We start from the raw sequence: 19,898 nt of genomic DNA on the forward strand, positions 1-19,898 counted from the left end.
ACGAGAAATGCAAAACGAAGCTAAGAGGTGCGCCCAAGATTTTTGACTGAAACTCTGTGTTAATGATATTCAGAAAACAGCTCATGCAGGTGATAGCCATGGAATGTAAGAGGGCATCAAACAAGCAATTGGTCCAGTCAATAAGAAAACAGCTCTGCTAAAAGAGTTAAACAGAAATGTCATTACTGATAAATAAAAACAACTCAAGAATTGGATTGAGCTATAGAATGTTATACTCTAGTGAGACTGGAATTAAACGCAAAGAGCTCAAAGGACTACTGCAGTTAGAAGTTATGATGGATCTGGACAATCGTTAGAAGATTTGCAGGAAGCCATTAAATCTATCCCTGGGAACAAGGCATCCAGCAACAACTGCTTGCCGGCTGAAATCTACAATTTTGTCTATGACAAAATACTCTGAAAGGTCCATGAAGTTACAGTGGTCTGTTGGAAAAAGGAAGCACTGTCACAAGATTTCAACAATGCTTCGTTTGTACAATTAGACAAAAACAAAAGAATAGAAATGACTGTGACACTATTATAGAGGTATCACCCCTGACGAACTTCATCAGAAAAATTGTTACTCGCATCAAGCTCCCTAGGTTACAATATCTAGGTAAAAGAATCTATCCCAAAAGTCAATGCGGTTTTCACTCAGAATGATCCACCATTGATATGATATTTTCAGGCAAGCAACTGCAAGAAAAGTGCAGAATACAAATTTAGCACAGAAAATGTGGAAAGGAAAATTTCTTCCCAATTCAAACCGACCAGACATATCCTGGGCAAAAAAAGGATGAGCAAGTCCTAGAAATGAGACAGACTTGACATCCACCTAAGTACCATATTTACTCAAAGCCAAGATGAGGTCCACCCTCTTTCAACACAGGGCAGAGGGAGTGGGGGAAAGGGACCCCTCATGTTGGACTTGAGATCAGTTTGGGGCAGGCAGTTGCTTCAGATTCAGCCCTGTCCCCAAATCTGGAGACATCACCTGCCCCAAGCTGGGGCCAGAGTAATTCATGTAGCAAGGAGAATCATAAGAGAGACCAAAGAGGGCCACAAATCCAGTTTAGTATACACTCCTTCACACAAAGGTGGATGAAACTGCATGGGCATGTAGGTATCTTGGTTACAGTGAAGTTGAGAAAAAAAAAAGAGAGAGAAATGCACTTGGCTGTTTTTACCCCTTTGGATCTTTTTGCCAGTTCCAGCTAGCAAGAACTCCATGGGAAGTGCATCCTTTTTTACTTTACTAATATTATGGAGCCAATAAAATAAATTTTAGAAAAAGAAATACATTCCATACATACACAAGTTGGATTTTATAAGATGGATTGAGGTAACTAACTACTTAAAAAATTTGTAAAACATGCTTGAATGAAAAAATGGTGAAAGTCAAAAGCATCTTTAAATCATACAGTAAGTTTTGGAAAAAACTTAGTATTTAAATGGTATAATCTCAGCTATTATACATTTCATTACTGTATACCATCCTGTAACACAATGATTGTGAATCCTCTGCACAAAATGCACCCCCCAGTCCTATTAGCAGAGTGCGTAAAACAGACACATAGGAAAAGGGTGCATTAGTCCCAACCCTTCCACTCACCTCCATGTTGTAACACCAACGTACAGAGGAAATAATGATAATTACTCTTGTTTTGGGATTTTTTTTGAAGAAATTCACAAAAAGTTACAGGAGATATGCATTTTTCTTAAAATGTGTCTGTTCATTAGAAGCATCAAGTTCTAACTTGTTTAATCATTTTTATAAGCATCCATCCACAAATAAGTATAAAACCTTTACCTGTTCATTTTTACAGATCCAGACATTGTTACCCTGAAGAAGAGTGAAGATTTTCGCTTTATACCCCTTTAATTCAAGGTATCCACTTCTCTCAGGAGCAACAGTGGGTCGAGCTTGAGAGGTATCAGTATGTGATTTTAAGGCACTGAGTATTGTATTAATCCAGTCATTCCTTTCATCTAATAAAAAAAGAATTAGACAATGAGTTACATCAAGGTTCTGGAATTTTGCCACTTCCTTGCTCCCCTCACATTCATGTCCATAACATATCAGACCCGCAGTCCACCAAACCTGTTCTAGTTTTCACAGTGATCATATGGATTGGTTCTATTTTGGACAATACAAGGAAAACCTGGTCTAGGTCTTATTTTTCCTACTCCTTCACTTATCTCATCAAATAGTGACTTGCCTATCTCCTGAAGTTTAACATTTTATATCCTTGATCCCCCCTCCCCCTCCCCGCTTCTTGTTTAACTGTGGATGTCTCCATAAGGCAAAGGAATAAAGCACAAACAGGCATCAGGTAAGATTGTAAAACAAAATCTACACCCCAGCAAGTTGCACTCTAGAAATAAGATCTGTGGAAGAGGTATCAAGCTAGGCACTTGACAAAATCAGCATCTACTGACACTGACATCAAAAGTAATTTGTACCCAGTTACTATTTTTCATGTAATACTAAAAAATATTTTTCCATCCATTTCATTGGGTGTAGTTGGTTAACTTCTGTAATATTACAGGGAATTGCAGTCATCAAGGAACTACATATTAACAATCCTTTTCAGACTTCATTAAATTTAGCTTCTTACCAATACAATCAATCATTCACTCCACTAGGGTGCACCAGATATTGTACTGAACCCAGATCAGTATGTTAACACTGAATATTATGGATCTAGCTATTAGACTTGCCCCACGTAACAGGAATACCATGAAAGCTCCAGTTGAATCTGTTTCAAAGAATTGTATTCAGGTACTGGACAGACAAAAAAAATGTATCCAATTAAAAGGAGTGTGGATTTGTCATGTGCCAGTTTCTCCACAGTAACTGTTTCACATGGCCTGCTCCTATCCAATAGTAAATGGAAGCCAGCTAGGCAGTTTACATCTGTTTCATTCAGAAGCAAGCCATTCCATTTGAGTTTCTCTTACCTCAGGATAGAAGTAGATGTATCAAAAAAGTAACAGAAAGCTACTAAGTCCTGCCCACCCCCCCACGCCCCCATAGCTAAAGCTTCACTTGATAAAAGCTGTCCATATGACCATAGTTGGAAAATAGTGACTTTTTGTAAACAAGTCTCAACAATTTTTCACTTTAAAAAAAATTGAGCAAAATTATAGCAACTAAAATGCTATTGTATATCCACTGTAGAGACACCTAGATGTGACTTGAGGTTGAAGAAATGGAAGATGGATCAAAATAGTAAATGGGCAAGGACAGGCTTATAGCAATAAAACAAATGTAATTATACTGCAAAAAGGCACACACACAACCAGATGAAGAAAATTTCTCCTCAGTTCAGTTCCTGCAACCATTTTGGTAGAACTGGGTGTCAGAGAAGGAAGTTTGAAAGAAAAGGCTAATTGCCTGAAAGACCAGCTTAGAAAGGACATTCCAAGCAAAACTCCTATGAACAGTACTACCCTTTTGCGATATAATGCCAAAGGTCAATAGATTTCAACATATCATTGATAGCAATTAGTATAAAAAGTTTAAAGAAAACCCAACAACACAGTGTTGAATTCTGATCAAGATAAATCTGACCAGGTTCAAGTAGAAAGGGGTACTATTATGCAGTCGTCCTCCAAGCAAGAAGCCTGGCCCTGGTACAAAAGTCTAACCACTCTCTTTATCATAAGTCTTGTATGTACTCTTCATATGCAAAGAAAAAGAAAAAAAATTGAAGGAAGAAACGCTAAGCTAATAACATTTCTTCCATGTTCTGCTTCTTGACTCCTCTCCTTTTTATGGTAGGATCTACCTATGTAGCTAGAATATAATTCTTTTGTGGAAAATCAGAAAGAAAAAAAATTCTAAAGTCCTCAATGACCTATGACTTATCTCCCTGAATAGTTTTCCCCCCAAATGCATCTAATCTCTTCAAGACCTCATGTATAGTTAACGTGATATCAACGCAAAGTATACCCTCATAACTTGTTAGTGTATTGGAACAATGAAACAGAAAGTGAATCTGAATAGTACTGTTACTATTCACAAGGAGTGAACAAAACAGTATCATGTAACTTAGATAAGCACACACTGTAATATTTGTAGGATTTGATTTTCGGGGGGGGGGGGGGGAAGAAGAACAGTGTTCACAAACATACCACATTCAATCATACTTGAAAATCTGCCTGACTGCCTTGCACAAAGGCACAAGTGACAATAAAACCCCTTTGGAAATACGTCCTGAAAACTTCTCAAATACAAACTTCTTAATCAAAAGGATCAGTTCAGGTACAGTGAAGATCACCTTCCAGGATGTACAAGTTATACTGGTTGAATATTTCATTTATTGTTATTGGTATAGTCCATTTTATTTGTCCAAAGTCTACTTAGAAAGCTAAAAATCAATAGCAAAATAGGGTAAAACAATATTTTTAAAGAATTGCCTCTTCTGTATGCATCATGATAAACTTCATATAACTCTGGATCGGCTATTTTTTTTTCCCAATTTTATCCATGGGTATTTGCCCATAAAGCAAATTACAAACCTACAAAAAGTGTTGTGCATTAAACTGAAAATACTTTTGAATAACTAAAAGTAAAGAAAAAATTGGTTAAAAATGTGAACCTATTATTTAAGTCAGCCAACAATGTAAAAATGCCTGAAATGATTTGAGCCAAACCCAATAAGAAGGATTTCTTCACATTCTGAAATGCTGCACTCCAGTTACAGCCTGAAGCAAATGTTTATAGCCAAGCTATAACCCCATAAAAAAGGGAATTGATAATGGAAATGCTGACAGACCCTTAACTATAATGGGGCCAGTACACACAGCTCTAAATATATACTATATATTCCATGTTTTTCCCCGAAGTTAATATTTATATTTATGAAAAAACAAAAAAATAAGTTGAGCATACACATTACCATAATAGTCTTCATAAACTGATAACAAAAAACCCTACAAACTAGTAGTTTGATTTTTTTTTTAATTATACCAGTTATTCACTAACAAATACATTGAACACAACTGTAAATTTAAGCTGCCAAAAACTCACAGCAGATTTTCCTCATTTTCACATCCAATCCCTACATTTTATGGGGTTCTTTGTCAGTTTTATACTGAGGAGCCTCAGATTATATGGCTAAATTTACAGGGATTATAAATGGTAAAAGTAAGTGCTAAGGAATGCCCAGGAAAAAAACAAAATCTACTTTATGCCATCACATTAAAAAAGAGCTAGAAAATACCCTTTGTGTTTTCTCTCCTAACAATGAAATACTTCAGACTGAGATTGCTAAAAATGGCTTTAAACCCCTCAATAAACTGATTAAAGCAAAAACCAATAACAATAATGGTAGCATTCTGTATATCTGATTAAAGCATACATTTAAGAAATTCAATAGAAATCACAGTATTTTATGTTTATATAACTTAAGAACAGACTTGGTGCTTTCTGTGCTTCTTCCTCCACACACTTTTTTTTTTTTTTTTTTTACTGGTCACTATAAGGGGGTAAATGCACTGTGCCCAGCAAAAGCTGGGGTGGAGGAGGTGTTATAACGCACCTCTGTAGATAGAGAAAATGGCAGACCTGCTGCAAAGGTGGTCTGAATTGAAAGTCCTTGAGCTGGGTTTCATTAGATAAAGATGCATTTAATGCACGTAGCATTGGGCTATGGAAAATGAAAATACTCTCCAGCCAAGAGTGCATCTCAGCTAGGCTCAGGGCTAAAATGCCCAGGGGATTAAGGGGTATAGATTGTAGCCATGTGGGATGTAGGCAGACAAGGTTCTTTAGGTCAATCTGATATCTTTTATATCAGCCTCTGGCTTCTTCACTATTCATTCCATCCAGGAAGAGCAGAGACCAACTGCAGATGCTTCCTCAGCCTGACAAAAGGTATTTGTACCTGAAAGCTTGCAAAGAAGAATTTTTCCAACTATCTGAGTTGGTCTAATAATGTTCTTATTATATAAGTGACTTAGTCCATTTGTCTGTCTATCCGTAAGGCTCTTGGAGCACTCTGATTAGTTAGTGAAACAACCAATCAGAGTGCAGAGCACCTCCATGATGGTATAGGCGGAGGGGACTGAGTGGGGGGTGAGGCCAGTGGCGAAGCGCTGCTATGGCGACAGGGATAGAGTTGGGGGGGGAGGGGCAAGGCCAGTGGCACTAGAGGCAGTGGGCAACAGCCTGGGGTGCTGGTGGAAGGGGATGGAGGGAAAGGCAGGGCAAGCTTTCCCCCTCTGCTCCTGGGAAGCAGTGGCGGTGTGGGGCAGTAGGTGGCAGCACTCTATCCCCACCCACCCTCCAACCCCATCATTTTTGATAGGCAATTCACTAGTATATCAGATTTACCTAAAGAACCTTGTCTGCCAGAGAGTTCAGAAACTTTGTTGCTAATTTACTTTGCAAATCACAAGACCCGACTCTCGCCTTTCCTGTGGTTGGCAAAACAACTCACATAGGATATATGGAATAAAGCTTTATTGTAACACTTGCATCTATTTGCATCCCATTGATGAACCCAAGATGACTGAATCCCTTCAGAACTGTGACAAGTGCTGATTAGGAAGTCATTTTACATATAGACACTGATATGATAATGTAACAATTGCCATTAATATCATGTGCTCCACTTACCTTCCTTTTCCACACGGAAAACAAATGTCCTATTAGCTGTGACAACTGCAAATTTATTTTCCCCATGGACTCTGACTGAAGCTATAGCTGAAAGTAGGATTATCCCCTTCGAATACACATCCTATATATAACCAACAGAAATAATTAATACCACCTTTAAGAACTTTAAATTATTCTAGCTAGAGATATTTGCCAGGATGTTTGTAAAGTTCACACTTATTCGTATTGTGCTATTACTCATTCAATATATTAAAGTTGCATCAAATACTTCTGGGCTATTAGAATTTACCATAAAATATCAGTTGCAACCTTTTGTAGCTGCTCCTTTCTGAAAGGTATAAAAACCCAAGTGCTTTATCCATAAGTAAATCAATTCTCATTTAACAAAATACAGTTTTACAAAAACCCTGTATTCCAAAATTCCATTGCATCCCTTGTTTTCGCAACAAAAAGTATAGTTTACCCAAATGTTACCTAAACCTTGGATATCTTTTATGACTTTAGTAAATATAGTATATGGATAAATTATTTGTGTAGCCAAATTGGGTTTTTCCCCCAGAGATCATAATATCAGATGGTATTTTACAGGTTGTCAGTTAGTAAGAAGAAGGCAACAGAAGTGCACTGGATTTTACCTTTAATTCTGAAAAGGAATGAGACTGAGGTAGGAGTGACAAGATTCCCTACAAGTTAAAGAAAAATGGTAACAGGAGAAGCAGCCAGGCAAACTCAAGTAGGCCACAATGTACTTCCCTCAAACTTTTTAATGAATCACTTTCTTTTTTTGAAGTAAAAATGGTTCAGGTCACCCCCTTACTGTATTATCAAGGCAACTATTAATTGTGGTTAGTCAAATTTCAGTGCTTTCCATGAGAAAAACCAGAAATTGGTAGAGTGTATAATAAGCATTTTTAAACACTCTTTGGCTTCAGAGACAGAATTTTCTACCTTATTTTGCCTGGGTCAATTTATCTTCTGATTAAGAGATCTCAAATACACATCTAGGATTTACTCTCCCCTGAAGGCCAGAGCAGCAACAAAAAAAGCATCTGACCAGACCTCAAGTCTAAGTTTCTCATATAGATTTTCTAGTTACAATAATGAATGCTTTAAGTGGGAAAAAAATATTTATTTTTAAAACCTATCTACACAAGGACTTGATATATATTCAATAGCTGCTCAGTGGCTAACCATAACATGGTATATTAAGTTCAATATATTACTACTTACATATAATACATGGTACTTTTCTGATGCTTTAGTTGAAGGTATATTTGTACTATGTGCACGAAAGCTGCTTAGCTTAGACAATTTATCAAAAAATAGCAATATACTTCAAATGAATATACATATGAAGAACTACTCTCTGTTTTGTTTTTAATCTTAGTACATTGGCACAGTGTAGTGAATGACATGTGAATAGTATATATTTTCATTAAACCTTTATGTTTGAAAAGAAATTAACTTAGTAATGTTTTATTTGTTGCATTAAATTCTATACCTTTTCACTTGACAAAACAAACGTATATTATTGCTGCCCCTTCTACAGACATTCACATATGATTATATTATGGTGTTTGCAGGCATCTACTGGATGCATCTGGTACTGTAGCTCATTACTCAAATTTACTGTAAGTAGCAAGTATTCCTTATATAAAATATTAAGATGTGCAGGGCTCCCCCTCCCCCACCTCTGCCCCTAATATAAATGCATTTTGGAGAGATTCTCTGAATGGAATAAGTCACGATGGCAGTTTTTGTGCAAACACACACATACACTCTCTCCATTTACAGCAGAGAAACTTGGTAACCTTCAACAAAGCAGGTTAAAGATTTGGAAAATTGGAAGTTAGTCAGACGAGGAACTCATCATGGAAATTATTGCTGAATTGGTGCTTTACCTATAGGGGCTTTTCTGCTACTACTAATACCATTGATATACGGCTGACAAAAGAAAAAGACAACATGGATTAACACTGTGACAGAAACAAAAGTTAAAAGGTGACATGGACTTTCATTTCAACCGAGTCCTGGTACTGAGTCTACCACAACAAGCAAGTGCTAATGATGAAAAGTAGCTTACAAAAAAAACAAAACAAAACAAACAAACAAACAAACAATCGCTCCCAGTGAAATTGTTAAGACATCACATTTCCTTTTGCCACAACCTCAGAGTTAATACCATGCCTTCCCAATTAATTTAAAGACCAGCAAACAAAGAGTTTTTCTTCCTTTACATTTAAAATGCATTTTCTGATAGACTTAGGTTCATGTTATGGAAACCTTACTACTTAGCAAAAAGCTGCCCTCCTACTCTGCCCTGCCCTTCCCCTATTGCCATCCTACTACAGCTGGAGTCCACATAAGCTCTCAAATAGAGTTCCCTAAACTTAAAGTCTAAATACAGACAATCAAAAAGCCTGAGGCTGAATCAATTCAATCTTTGTGGGTTAACTTAAACTGCCTAGATTGGACCAAGAAGGAAGTGGACAGACATTAACTTTTGATTACAGAAATGCAGCTACACACCAGCAGTGGCTCAGGCCAAAAGCTGGGGGGGGGGGGGGGCGTGGTAGACCACACCTTCCAGCCACTGCCAAAGGGAAAGAAGGGAAGCTAGGAGAGAAGCCCTCCAAGGCTTTTCCCCGCTTCTTGCATGAGTTGAGGGTTGGGCATGGCCAGGCCCCAGCCAGCCTGCTGAGTATGTGACCAGGGCAGGGGTTAAACTCCTCCTGGCCTGTACTGACCACAGCCAGGGTGTGCCTGGGGCAGGGGGAGGGGAGGGAAAAGTCAGCCCCTGCCAGGCTTTTGCCCTGCTCATCCAGGGGGGGAGATGGGGCTGAGGGGCATGGCCGGCAGTATGGGGGTTTAAATCCCCTCCCCCACATACTCAGGACCCACTGGGGTCTGCCTGGCAGGAGTGGAGAAAAGTCTGGCAGGGGCTGCTCCACCCCCACCAAGCAGACCCCAGCTGGGGTCCCATGCAGGCAGGGGAGGGGGGTTAAACCCTCCCTTCCCCCACTCAGCATGCCAGCCTGGCCCAGAATCTGGCCATGACCCCGCTGTCCACTTGAGTCAGGAGCAGGGGAAAAGCCTGGCAGGGGTGGCTCCACTCCTGCCAGGCAGACCTTAGCTGAGGTTCAGTGTGGGAGGGGGAAGAGGTTTATCAGCATGGCAGCCTGGGTGGGCATCTGGCCACACTCCCCTGCTGCTTTGTCCCAAATGGGCAGGCTTCAACTGGAGCCTGGAGCCAGGTTTTCCCCTCACCCTATTTTCAGTCAGCCAGAGCAGTGATAGTGTTCTGGTTCAGGAGCAGGAGGGCAGGGCCAACCCTGCTCTGCTGGAGCAGACAGCATAGCCCAGAGCTACAAAGCATCCTGGGATGCTGGGGGACTGAGTTAAGCTGAACTGAGAAGGGGTCTGAGACAGAAGTTCCATAAACTGGTTTTAACTAAATCAGTTCAGTCTGATACTACATCCAAACAGGTTTATCTTAAGCCAGTTTCAGCCATTTTGAAAGGGTTTAAGTGTACTGAACTTCTGGGGTTACAGATTTGAACCTCATTTCCGATCACTGAAACCAGTTTGTGTGTAACTTCTGTCCTTAGCCAAAGAGGGAAAAACAAGATGGTTGAATGTTCTCCCTCAACGCTGAAACACAATTCTCTTCTTTACTATACATAGGCATGTCTTTGATGCTACAAATATAAGTACTAGAAAAACCATGTAGCATGTCCCTATATAGTTACACAGGTATTTATGGAGAAGGGTACATGATCAGACTGATTTGGAACACTGAGTGTTTTGCAAATTTAGTTCTGTTGGGTCTGGTACTATGGGCAGTTTGGTTTTGTGTTTTATGCCAAACTCAAGGGGGAAATTTAGGCCAGAGATTAACAGAAATTTTGTTTATGAGCGTGGTCAGGCACTGGGACAGTCTACTTAGAGAAGTTTTAGAAACTCCATCCTTGGAAACTTTCAAAAGCAGGTTAGATGGAACTTGGCTAGAATGGTGTAGTTAGAGATGATCCTGTCTTGAGCAGGGCTTTGAACTAAATGGCCTTAAGAGGTCCCTTCCAACCCTTATTTCCTTTGGTCCTCTTCTATGTAAAACTGACATGAGCACATGCTTAAAATATGGGTCTTTGGGCCAGACAAAAATAATTCTTGTAGGCACTTCTGCTTAGGTGCTCGAACAACTAGAACTTAGAGGATGCCTTTATCAAGATCTCTAAGGAATAATAAACTAGAATCCCTGTAAAATTAGTTTAGAAAGTTAGCTGATTCTAAAGAGTGCTCCAGAGTAGAGAGGCACTTGGAGCTGGCTAATAAAAAATATTAGGCCAATGGCTGTATCTGAATAATATCCCTGTCCCCTTTGAAACATAGATACCCAGCTCTAGGCTGCATGTTGGGTTTCTTGTTATCCCAGGATTTCAGAGCCCCACAGAGGGAAGATGCCTAACTCTCACCCTTGACATCATTCAGTTCAGCATAGCAACCATACTGATTACTATTTTTCTATCTTGAATACGAGGGGTGGTGTTAAGTAAGGTGCTGGTTTCTACTGGGTTGTATTTTCAAGAAACCACACATATAACAAAAATAGGGGGAAATATCAATCTGTAGCCACTCAGATGTTGGGCACATAAAATAAATGTCTAATACTGAAAAAAAAAAAGCCCCAAACCTCTCCCCTATACCCTGAAAGCTTTCTAAATTAGCAATTAGATGTTTAAAGACAAAATCACCCATGTTCCCTCTTCCCCAGAGCTTCCTACTTTAAGAAGGTCACTCAAATTCTGATGGAACAATATTCTGTCAAATATTAAAAATATTTAAAGATTAAATCAAACAGTTCTGAGGAGATGGTTAAGATGTCAATGAAGATCTGATACAGCCCTGCTTGCTATGAAGGTTTCAAAAGTGGTTTGCAAAACAGCTTCTATCAGAACTATACCCAGCTTCCTGCCATGCCATGCAGCCATTCAGCTAAGAGCCTCAACCAACTGTTTGCTAGGCTCATGTGGAGCTGAGACCCTGGATATAAGGGTTTTTGCAGTCTATTTATAATACAGAGTCATTTGAGCTAGGCAGAGAAATGATTGTTTTAAAAAAAAAAAAAAGTCTTGTTATATAATACAGGTGCAATTGCAGAGAGAATTGTAATTCTGTTTTTAAATAACTTGAATTTTAGGGTCAGAGATGGAAAGCTGTTCCAAACAGGCTTGAAAGCCAGATTTCAAATATCTGAAATTCTCAGTGTACTAGACACCACACAGTTCTAATCTGTTCTAGCTTCTCACGCTTTTAATATATGAACTTTATAAAAAGGGCAAAATTTCTTTTTTGGCAATGGAGTGCTTTTGACAAAGACAGACAACACATTAAGGCAAAAACCATGAACATTTGGTAACTGAAGAGCATCCTCAGACTGCAGTTATTTTTTTTCTTTTAACTCTCATGAACTGCTTAACCATACTCAGTTAAAGATGTAACCACACAGGATGTTGCTGACCAGCTTGTTTAAGGCTATGTACGTATAAGAAATGTGCAGCATCAGTGATTTACTGAAGCTTGTAGGAAATTTTTCTTTATTTAGTCAAGAATGAGAGAAAGAAAAAGCCTGTATTAATTAAAAAACAGAATGAAAAAAAGACAATTCTACGAGAATATGGTAGCGAAAGAGAGAAGAGAGATTCAGAAAACTCACTAAAACTCCATTGTTTAGATGGATAAAGATGGTACCTTGCCTACATGCAACGTACTTATTGTTCACACACACACGCTTCTTCTCTCACACCTCTAGGCTCCATAAGTTCTGACAGGTAAGGCTATTTAACACATGTTATATTCCAAGCTAAAAATAGCTATGTTATTAAATGTATCACAATCTATATAGTATTAGATCACTTTGTAATACACTAATTATTATTACCTGCAGAAGCTAATCAGAATTACTATAGGCATCTCTGTTCATTGCAGTGTTAGCTTAAAGCAAACTTGTGTTGTTCCTAACCCTGTTCCAAAATATTCCAGCTTTAGTTAGGTAGAGCTTTAGGCTCAAGCCCTCTGGACCATCAAGGACATGGGGTAAAGCTTGAGTGCTGCTAGAAAAGTGATGAGATGGAGGTACTATAAATACACTATACAACTTTAGTAGCATTTTGCAGCATTACCAAAGCAATTAGTCTAAAAAGATTGAAAAGAATACCTGGAATACCTTCCAGAACAGATGCTTCACTTATGTTAAATGTAGCAAAACAGTAAGATCTATCAACTGCTAATAATGAGAACATAAGGAGATAGGAAACTGGGGTCAATGAGAAGCTCTTGTTCCCTTCCCAGTGCCGTAACACAAACTAGCCTAGTACACTGTTAGCTGGACAGAGGACAGTTCCAATAAATACTAGACTTGTGCAACAATTTTTTTTTTTTAATTCTATCATGTTCAGCTCCTCATGCTGAACATGATAGAACAGAATTCAAAGGCACCCATTAAAAAGCACTGTAATGGGGTTCACAGGATCTTACTCTATCTTGTCTAATTTCTGCAGTTTCTCCTTGAGTTGGGGGGGCCAGAAGAACCAAAGAGATCATTAAAAAAAATAAATAAATAAAATAACAGCAAAAATGAAATTGTAGATCTATGATGACATGCTAAGGATTGGTAGTTAGACCTAAACAATGTCACGTCCTAATCATTAGAAGTGAAAATACCATTTAATGAACAAACACCAAAAAAAGTCACTGTAAGTACCAGTCCTTTCCAAATTCATTATGGTACAATAAGTGTAGCACAACTTGCACCTTACTTCTAAACTTAATCTGGATGAGATCAAAATCATGTTTAAAAAAAAATTAATGAGGCACTTACCTTTTCGTTAGTGTAATAAGAAATAGTGTCTCCATCAAACTTAACCCAGCGCTTCTGAAACATACGTTTTCTGTGAATTAAAAAAAATGTACACATTTTGCGTTATACAAAACAAGTGACTACACACTATTACTGGGAGCTGTTCAAGTTAGAATTACAGAAAAAGAGGAAGCGTGCCCAAGAGTCTCTTTTGGGGACAAATAAAATACGAAGAAAGCCCCGTCATAATTACATTTTTAAAAAGATATTTGATTTCGCATATAAGGAAAAGAAGATTGAACAACAGGAACCGTAGATGCAATGTTAGTGGATTTCTTTTATGAACCAGTGTATTTTGTTTTTTCCCCACCCCAAGCTATTTTCATTTCTGCCTCTTAAGTTATACACCTAACAGTAAGTTATAAAAGAACTTTCAGTATTTTAAATTTTACAGCTTACTATACTAAACAATGGATTATTGTAATAAGACCATGTCCCCCCCGCCTTCCTCTCCTCCTCAGCAGGCCTGGCTAGGGGTCTGGTGCCAGGCCAAGGGGCTCTTCCCTCCCTCCCCCCAGCTGGTCCAGGCAGGCGCCAGCCAGGAACCAAGTACCATGGCCCTGGCTCACTCCCAGCTCACTCCTGGCCTGTGAGAAGGGGGATGAGAAGCCTCCACAGGCTTCCCCCACCCCACACCAGGCAGACCTCAGTTGAGGTCCAGTGCTGGGCCAGGGGGGTTTCCCCACCCCCTCCCACTCCCCAGGTGGCCTGGGCATGTCCCTGGCTCCCAGCTGGGACCATGGTGAGGAAGCCTTTGACAGCTTCCCTCACTGTGCCCCCACAACCAGGCAGACCCTTGCTGGGGGCCCAGTGCTGGGTAAGTGGGGTGGGCTCTCTTACAACCCTTCTCAGCTGGCCCAGAAGCTGAGGAGGGGTGTGGCTAAGGGAATCCTTCCCAGCTCCAGGCAGGAACAGAGAATAGAGCCCCTGCTTTAGGCTTTCCCCCTCCTCCCTTCTACATGTGGGGCAGCACCAAGCTGGGGGTCCAGTGCAGGGGGGTGCATTTTCTCCCCCCTGACCCTAAAGTCTAATACTAAGTCTGGTAACAAAGCAGGAAGGATCCCTTCTCTGCACCAGGGGCAGGGCTAGGGGGGCCCTGCCAGGGGTAGGGAACCCTCTCTAAGACTGAGGGAACCAGCTCCTAGCTTGAAGGATAGTTCCCCCGTGGAGGAGGAGGCGGGGGGGCACACCAAGGGTTTGGTGCAGGACAAATGCTGGGCCGCCAATTAGCCAATTAGGGCCTATACTATTTAACATCTTCATCAATGATGTTGACATTGGTGTCAGAAGCAGACTGGCCAAGTTTGCTGATGACACCAAACTCTGGGGTAAAGCATCCACACCTGAGGACAGGAGGGTGATCCAGGCAGATCTCGACAGGCCCATGAAATGGGCGGATGAGAACCTGATGGTATTCAACACTGAAAAATGCAAGGTTCTCCACCCTGGGAGGAAAAACCTGCAGCATGTTTATAGACTCAGCAGTGCTACGCTGGTTAGCACTACAGACTAAAGGGACTTGGGGGTCATGGTTGACCACAAAATGAACATGAGCCTTCAGTGTGATGCTGCGGCTAGTAAAGTGACCAAAACGCTGGCTTGCATCCATAGATCCTTCTCAAGCAAATCCCAGGATGTCATTCTCCCATTGCACTCAGCCTTGGTGAGGCCGCAGCTGGAGTACTGCATCCAATTTTGGGCTCCACAATTCAAAAAGTATGTGGAGAAGCTTGAGAGGGTGCAGAGGAGAGCCACACACATGATCAGAGGTCAGGAAAACAGACCTTATGAAGAGAGGCTGAGAGCTATGGGGCTCTTCAGCCTGGAAAAGCGCAGACTCAGGGGTGATCTGGTGGCCAACTATAACTTTATTGGGGTGCTCATCAGGATCTGGGGGAACGTCTGTTCACCACAGCGCCCCAAGGCATGACAAGATTGTATGGTCACAAACTCTGCTGCGACTAATTCAGGCTGGACATAAAAAAGAATTTCTTTACTGTCTGAGCCCCCAAGTTTGGAATAGACTGCTGCCAGAGGTGGTTCAAGCACCCACTTTGAACACCTTCAATGCTCATCTTGCTGGGATCCTATGATCCCTGCTGACTTCCTGCCCCTGGGATAGGGGGCTGGACTTGATGATCCTCTGGGGTCCCTTCCAGCCCAAATGTCTATGAAAGTCTATGAATTTGTCAGCCCATCAAACAAAACAATAGCCTCTCTCATTAGTTTAAGCTCTTCTTAAACAACTTTTTCCAAGAAATGAATGGAGGAACATTACCAGATACTTGTTGATTAGTTCCAAAAAGCCCTAAGCCAACACTATCCTCTCTCCAACAGCACAGCCCACAGTCAGCATGTGGTATGCTAGTGAATGCTGAGAGGCGTCTGTGTAAGGCAGAGGGGAGGGGGAAATCCCTGATTGAGTAGGAAGTGTGGGGGGGGGGAGCAGAAGGAAACCAGGCAGATGCTGCGATACCTGCAGTCTCTGCCAGAGCTGCAGCCAGGGAGCAGAAGGGAGGGGCCAGCCCTGCTAGGCTGAAGCAGAGAACAGAGCCCCACCCAGAGTTGCAAAGCATCCTGGATGCTGGAGGACTCTGATTTAACTTAAACCAGGAAGGGGTCTATGACAGACATTGCATATACCAATTCAACCCAAATCAGTTAAGTCTGATACTACATTCAACCAGGCTTACCTCAAACCAGTTTCAGCCACTTCCAGTTTGGTTTATGTGCTCTGAACATCTATTTTCTTACAGGTTTAAACCAGCTTCTGATCACTTAAAGCGATTTATGTGTAATGTCTGTCCCTAGCCCTAGAGAAGCAATGGATGAGAACTTTTCAAAAGGTTCCTAAGTCAGGATAGCCTCAGATACTAGATGATCCCAAATATTAAATCAGAGCCATGTAAATTATTTGCACATTTTTCTCTTCTGCCTCTCCAGCAGCTTTATGCAGAAACCTGCCTTCATGGAAGTGAGAATATTCCTCAAACTCCTGTAAATCCCAAATTAATCAGCTGCTTTGCCCCTTTCTATGTACCTATGAGGTGTAAGGAAAATAATCTAGGACTCAGCAAATACAAAAGTCTGAGCAAAGACTGTTCCTTGTGAGGAAGAACTAAGGTTAAGAACAGACCATGTTCTTCATGCTTGGGGAACCTTGTAACACAAATATCAAAAGATTTAGAAATCTATAAAACTAGACATTAGGGTACAAGAAGACATTTCCTGCAAAATTAATTTATGTGCTCTCATTTTCTTGTTTTTAAAATGAACTTTATAAAACTGGAAATAGTTAATATAGTTTATTTGATTATCTCAGTTTGTTTTTAAATTCATCTGTGTCAAGACCTCCTTAAAAGATGACTTTACATGAACCTGAAAAAGTCCATTGTGTTCATTAAAAATGTTGACAGGCCATTAGTTATCAGCTGTATATGAGTTTCAATTCTAAAATCCATTAAACAATTAATTAAGCAAGAACAAGACCCCTCTCTAACATCTCTTTTTCCTTCCATTAATTCCCTTCCTGTTAAATGAGTGTTCTGCTTTAAGATTAGTAGACTGTGATAGTTTATCAAAACTTTAATTAAATAATAGCAGTTCTGGTTTAATTAACTTGTATTATATGACAACAATAAATCATAATTGTTCCCAACCTGAAAAGGCCAATGTAAAACTAGTTTCCATTAAAACGACAATAAATCCTACAAGCGCTATTTCAAAATACTATAAAGAGAAAAAAAGTGAACTTGGTTTCATATTCCATGTCAACTGATGTTATATTTTATAGTAAATTAACTGGAACAAGAACCCATACTCTCTTTTAAATACCTGATTTACAACTATCTAAAATAACATTTCCCTAGCACCAGTATCCTGTAATATGGTGGTCTGAAAGGTTGGCATGTGCATCTCTGAGGAAATGCATAAGACTACCAAGCCACAGGATCCCAGAAGATGGAAACCTTACAATTGCATGGCTTTACACCACATGTGCCATGCCAATGAAACACATATTCACCTGCAGTGAGGAAGACTCAGTTTTCAGAAGTCTGGGAAATTTCTAATTGTAAGAAAAATTTTCATTAATTGACAAAACAACTAAGGGTTTTGTTTGGACTTTAAGTAAAGAATACAAGAAGGTTCATTGCTACATGAATTTCAATGAAACTATTTTATGAGACTCTGCTAAATATAAATGTTATGGCTCATTCCAACTCATACACAATACTGCAAACCTTTGAAAAGTTCCTCACCCCTCATATATTTATCCTCAAATGTTATAAATTTAGCCAGCCAGTTTGTGGAAGCTAAGACTAGGACATTCTGCAGTTAACCAAAAGTTGTACTTGAACCACAGTGAAATTATTGTATAAGGAGACTAAGACACAAGAGAGAATGCAGAGATATGGCTACAAACTGATGATGGCATTTGATCTGGCTTCAGAGACAATAGTTGCGTTTCAAAATCTTTCTAAAGTCTGTACGTAGTCAACTTTGCAGCAAACAAATACCAATAAGGAAAGTCAAGGGCAGCCAGACATGGAATTCACCACAACTTCTTAATGTGCCATTAGCTATAGAAGCTGGCATGCCTAAACCAAGCTAATTCAATAGAGTCATTCAAGCAAATCATAACTTATTTTTGATAGAGGGGGATACACATCAAAACTGATCAAAAGTTATGGAAAGGCTCAGGTGGGATGCAATCAGTATAGAATCAGATGATAAAAGAGTAGTAATTGGCATTAGTTATGAAAATATGGGTCAACTCTTATAAAACTGATGCCATTTACTGGGAAGTTTACAAATCTGATTGCCATGAAAGATTAAGTTTAAATATATTATTCCAATATCGCTTTGTTGTTCTATTTTTAAAAGAACAGCATTATCATAAAAAATAGTAGTCTATTTTTACAAGTTTAAGTGAATTAGAACTAGTTTAACAGATAGATTTAAAAAATAACTGTATATGGGGAACTGTATATATGTCACCTAAAGGAGGACATTTTTAATGGAGTCCCAAGTGAATCAGTTATTGGCACATCGTTTGATATTTATATAATTTCTACAATGCCAATAAAAAAAAACAGCTTTCCAGGAAAATATGTAGATAATTATGATAAAAAAGATGGTAATTAAGATGGACTGCATTAATCATTTAATCAGATTACTTGGTAATGTGAGCTAATCTTAATACATTTTGTTATGGTAGGTTTAAGTTCAAAATTCTACGGACAAAGAATACCAAACATGCTTATAAAACTGTACTGGAAGGACTTGGGAATACACTGTATAACCAATGTAACCTGAGCTCCCAGTGCCACGTTATAGCTAAGGGGAAAAAAGAAAACAATTCTCACAAGAGAACAGGGAAACATTCCATTAATGCTGGGCATAATGCCACCTACCAGTGCATACTTGATATCCCCCCACAGCCTTAACAGAATACTGGGAAGCTACCATATTTACTTGCATACCACATGCACCTCCCCTAAAGAATCAGCACTATTTAACTCAGGTACGTATGTTAAGCAGAAAAGCTGATTTTCTAAGCCAGTACTAAAGCATGCAATGGCTTTCCAAGGAGTTGTAATGTTTACTGGAAAGGCAGGTGCAGAGTGCAAACTTTAAATCTTTCCATAGCCAAAACTGTTGTCAATTCAACAGAAGCTAGGAGAAAATTAAAACTATAGCTTTTGCCTGAGCAGTGCTAGTCAAGATTTAGCCATTCACTATCCAACCATGTAGCCAGAATTCTGCCATGATTTTAGAACAATCTTTTTCTCTTCATTCTGCTTTCCCAATACAAGGTCCATGTCTTATTTGAAGTGGAGGAGGGCAGGTAGTATGCAAGGATATACAGTATGTGTTGTTCTGGTGTCTGTTTTACAAAAAGATGTCAAAACCAGAGAAAGGTCAGGAAAGGAAACAAGAATGATTGAAGAGCTGGACAATATGTCTTAGAGTGACAAACTAAAAGCTCAAACTATTTTGTTAAGAAGAGGTTTAAAAGCAATCATGGTATAGAAGTCTCTACATGAGAAAGAGCCAATGTAAAATGGTGTTTAACAAAGGCAGACATGAAAGCCAGCGACTAAATCCAAAACGTAATCCACCTCTGACAATAAAAAAAACAAACATATTTAAGAAGTGAAGATAATTAACTATCAAAATAATTTACCTAGGTATGTATTAATATCTTCATCACTTGCCGTTTTTAAATAAAAACTTTTTGCTTGCCTTAGAGGATATGTTGCAGCTCAAAGATGATACTGGGTCGACGTGGTGGAAGAAAAGACTTTGGCCTTAATTTTGCAGTTCTTTCTACCCAATATCTATGAACTGGATCAT

The 19,898-nt window shown here is 39.5% G+C and overlaps 1 protein-coding gene across 3 annotated transcripts in view; it reads right to left on the reverse strand.

The window, feature by feature from the left end:
* Positions 1-19,898, reverse strand: part of ARAP2 (ArfGAP with RhoGAP domain, ankyrin repeat and PH domain 2) — a 233,428-nt gene that overhangs the window by 168,816 nt on the left and 44,714 nt on the right. For all 3 annotated transcript variants that reach the window (XM_019480415.2, XM_019480405.2, XM_014594961.3), the window contains exons 7-9: positions 13,503-13,572; positions 6,626-6,746; positions 1,811-1,989 (exon numbers count right to left, since the gene is read on the reverse strand). In XM_019480415.2, coding sequence (XP_019335960.2) covers positions 1,811-1,989; positions 6,626-6,746; positions 13,503-13,572 — 370 coding nt within the window. The remainder of the gene's footprint in view (positions 1-1,810; positions 1,990-6,625; positions 6,747-13,502; positions 13,573-19,898) is intronic.

This window comes from Alligator mississippiensis, chromosome 2, assembly GCF_030867095.1.
Source record: "Alligator mississippiensis isolate rAllMis1 chromosome 2, rAllMis1, whole genome shotgun sequence".
NCBI classification, from domain to species: Eukaryota; Metazoa; Chordata; order Crocodylia; family Alligatoridae; genus Alligator; species Alligator mississippiensis.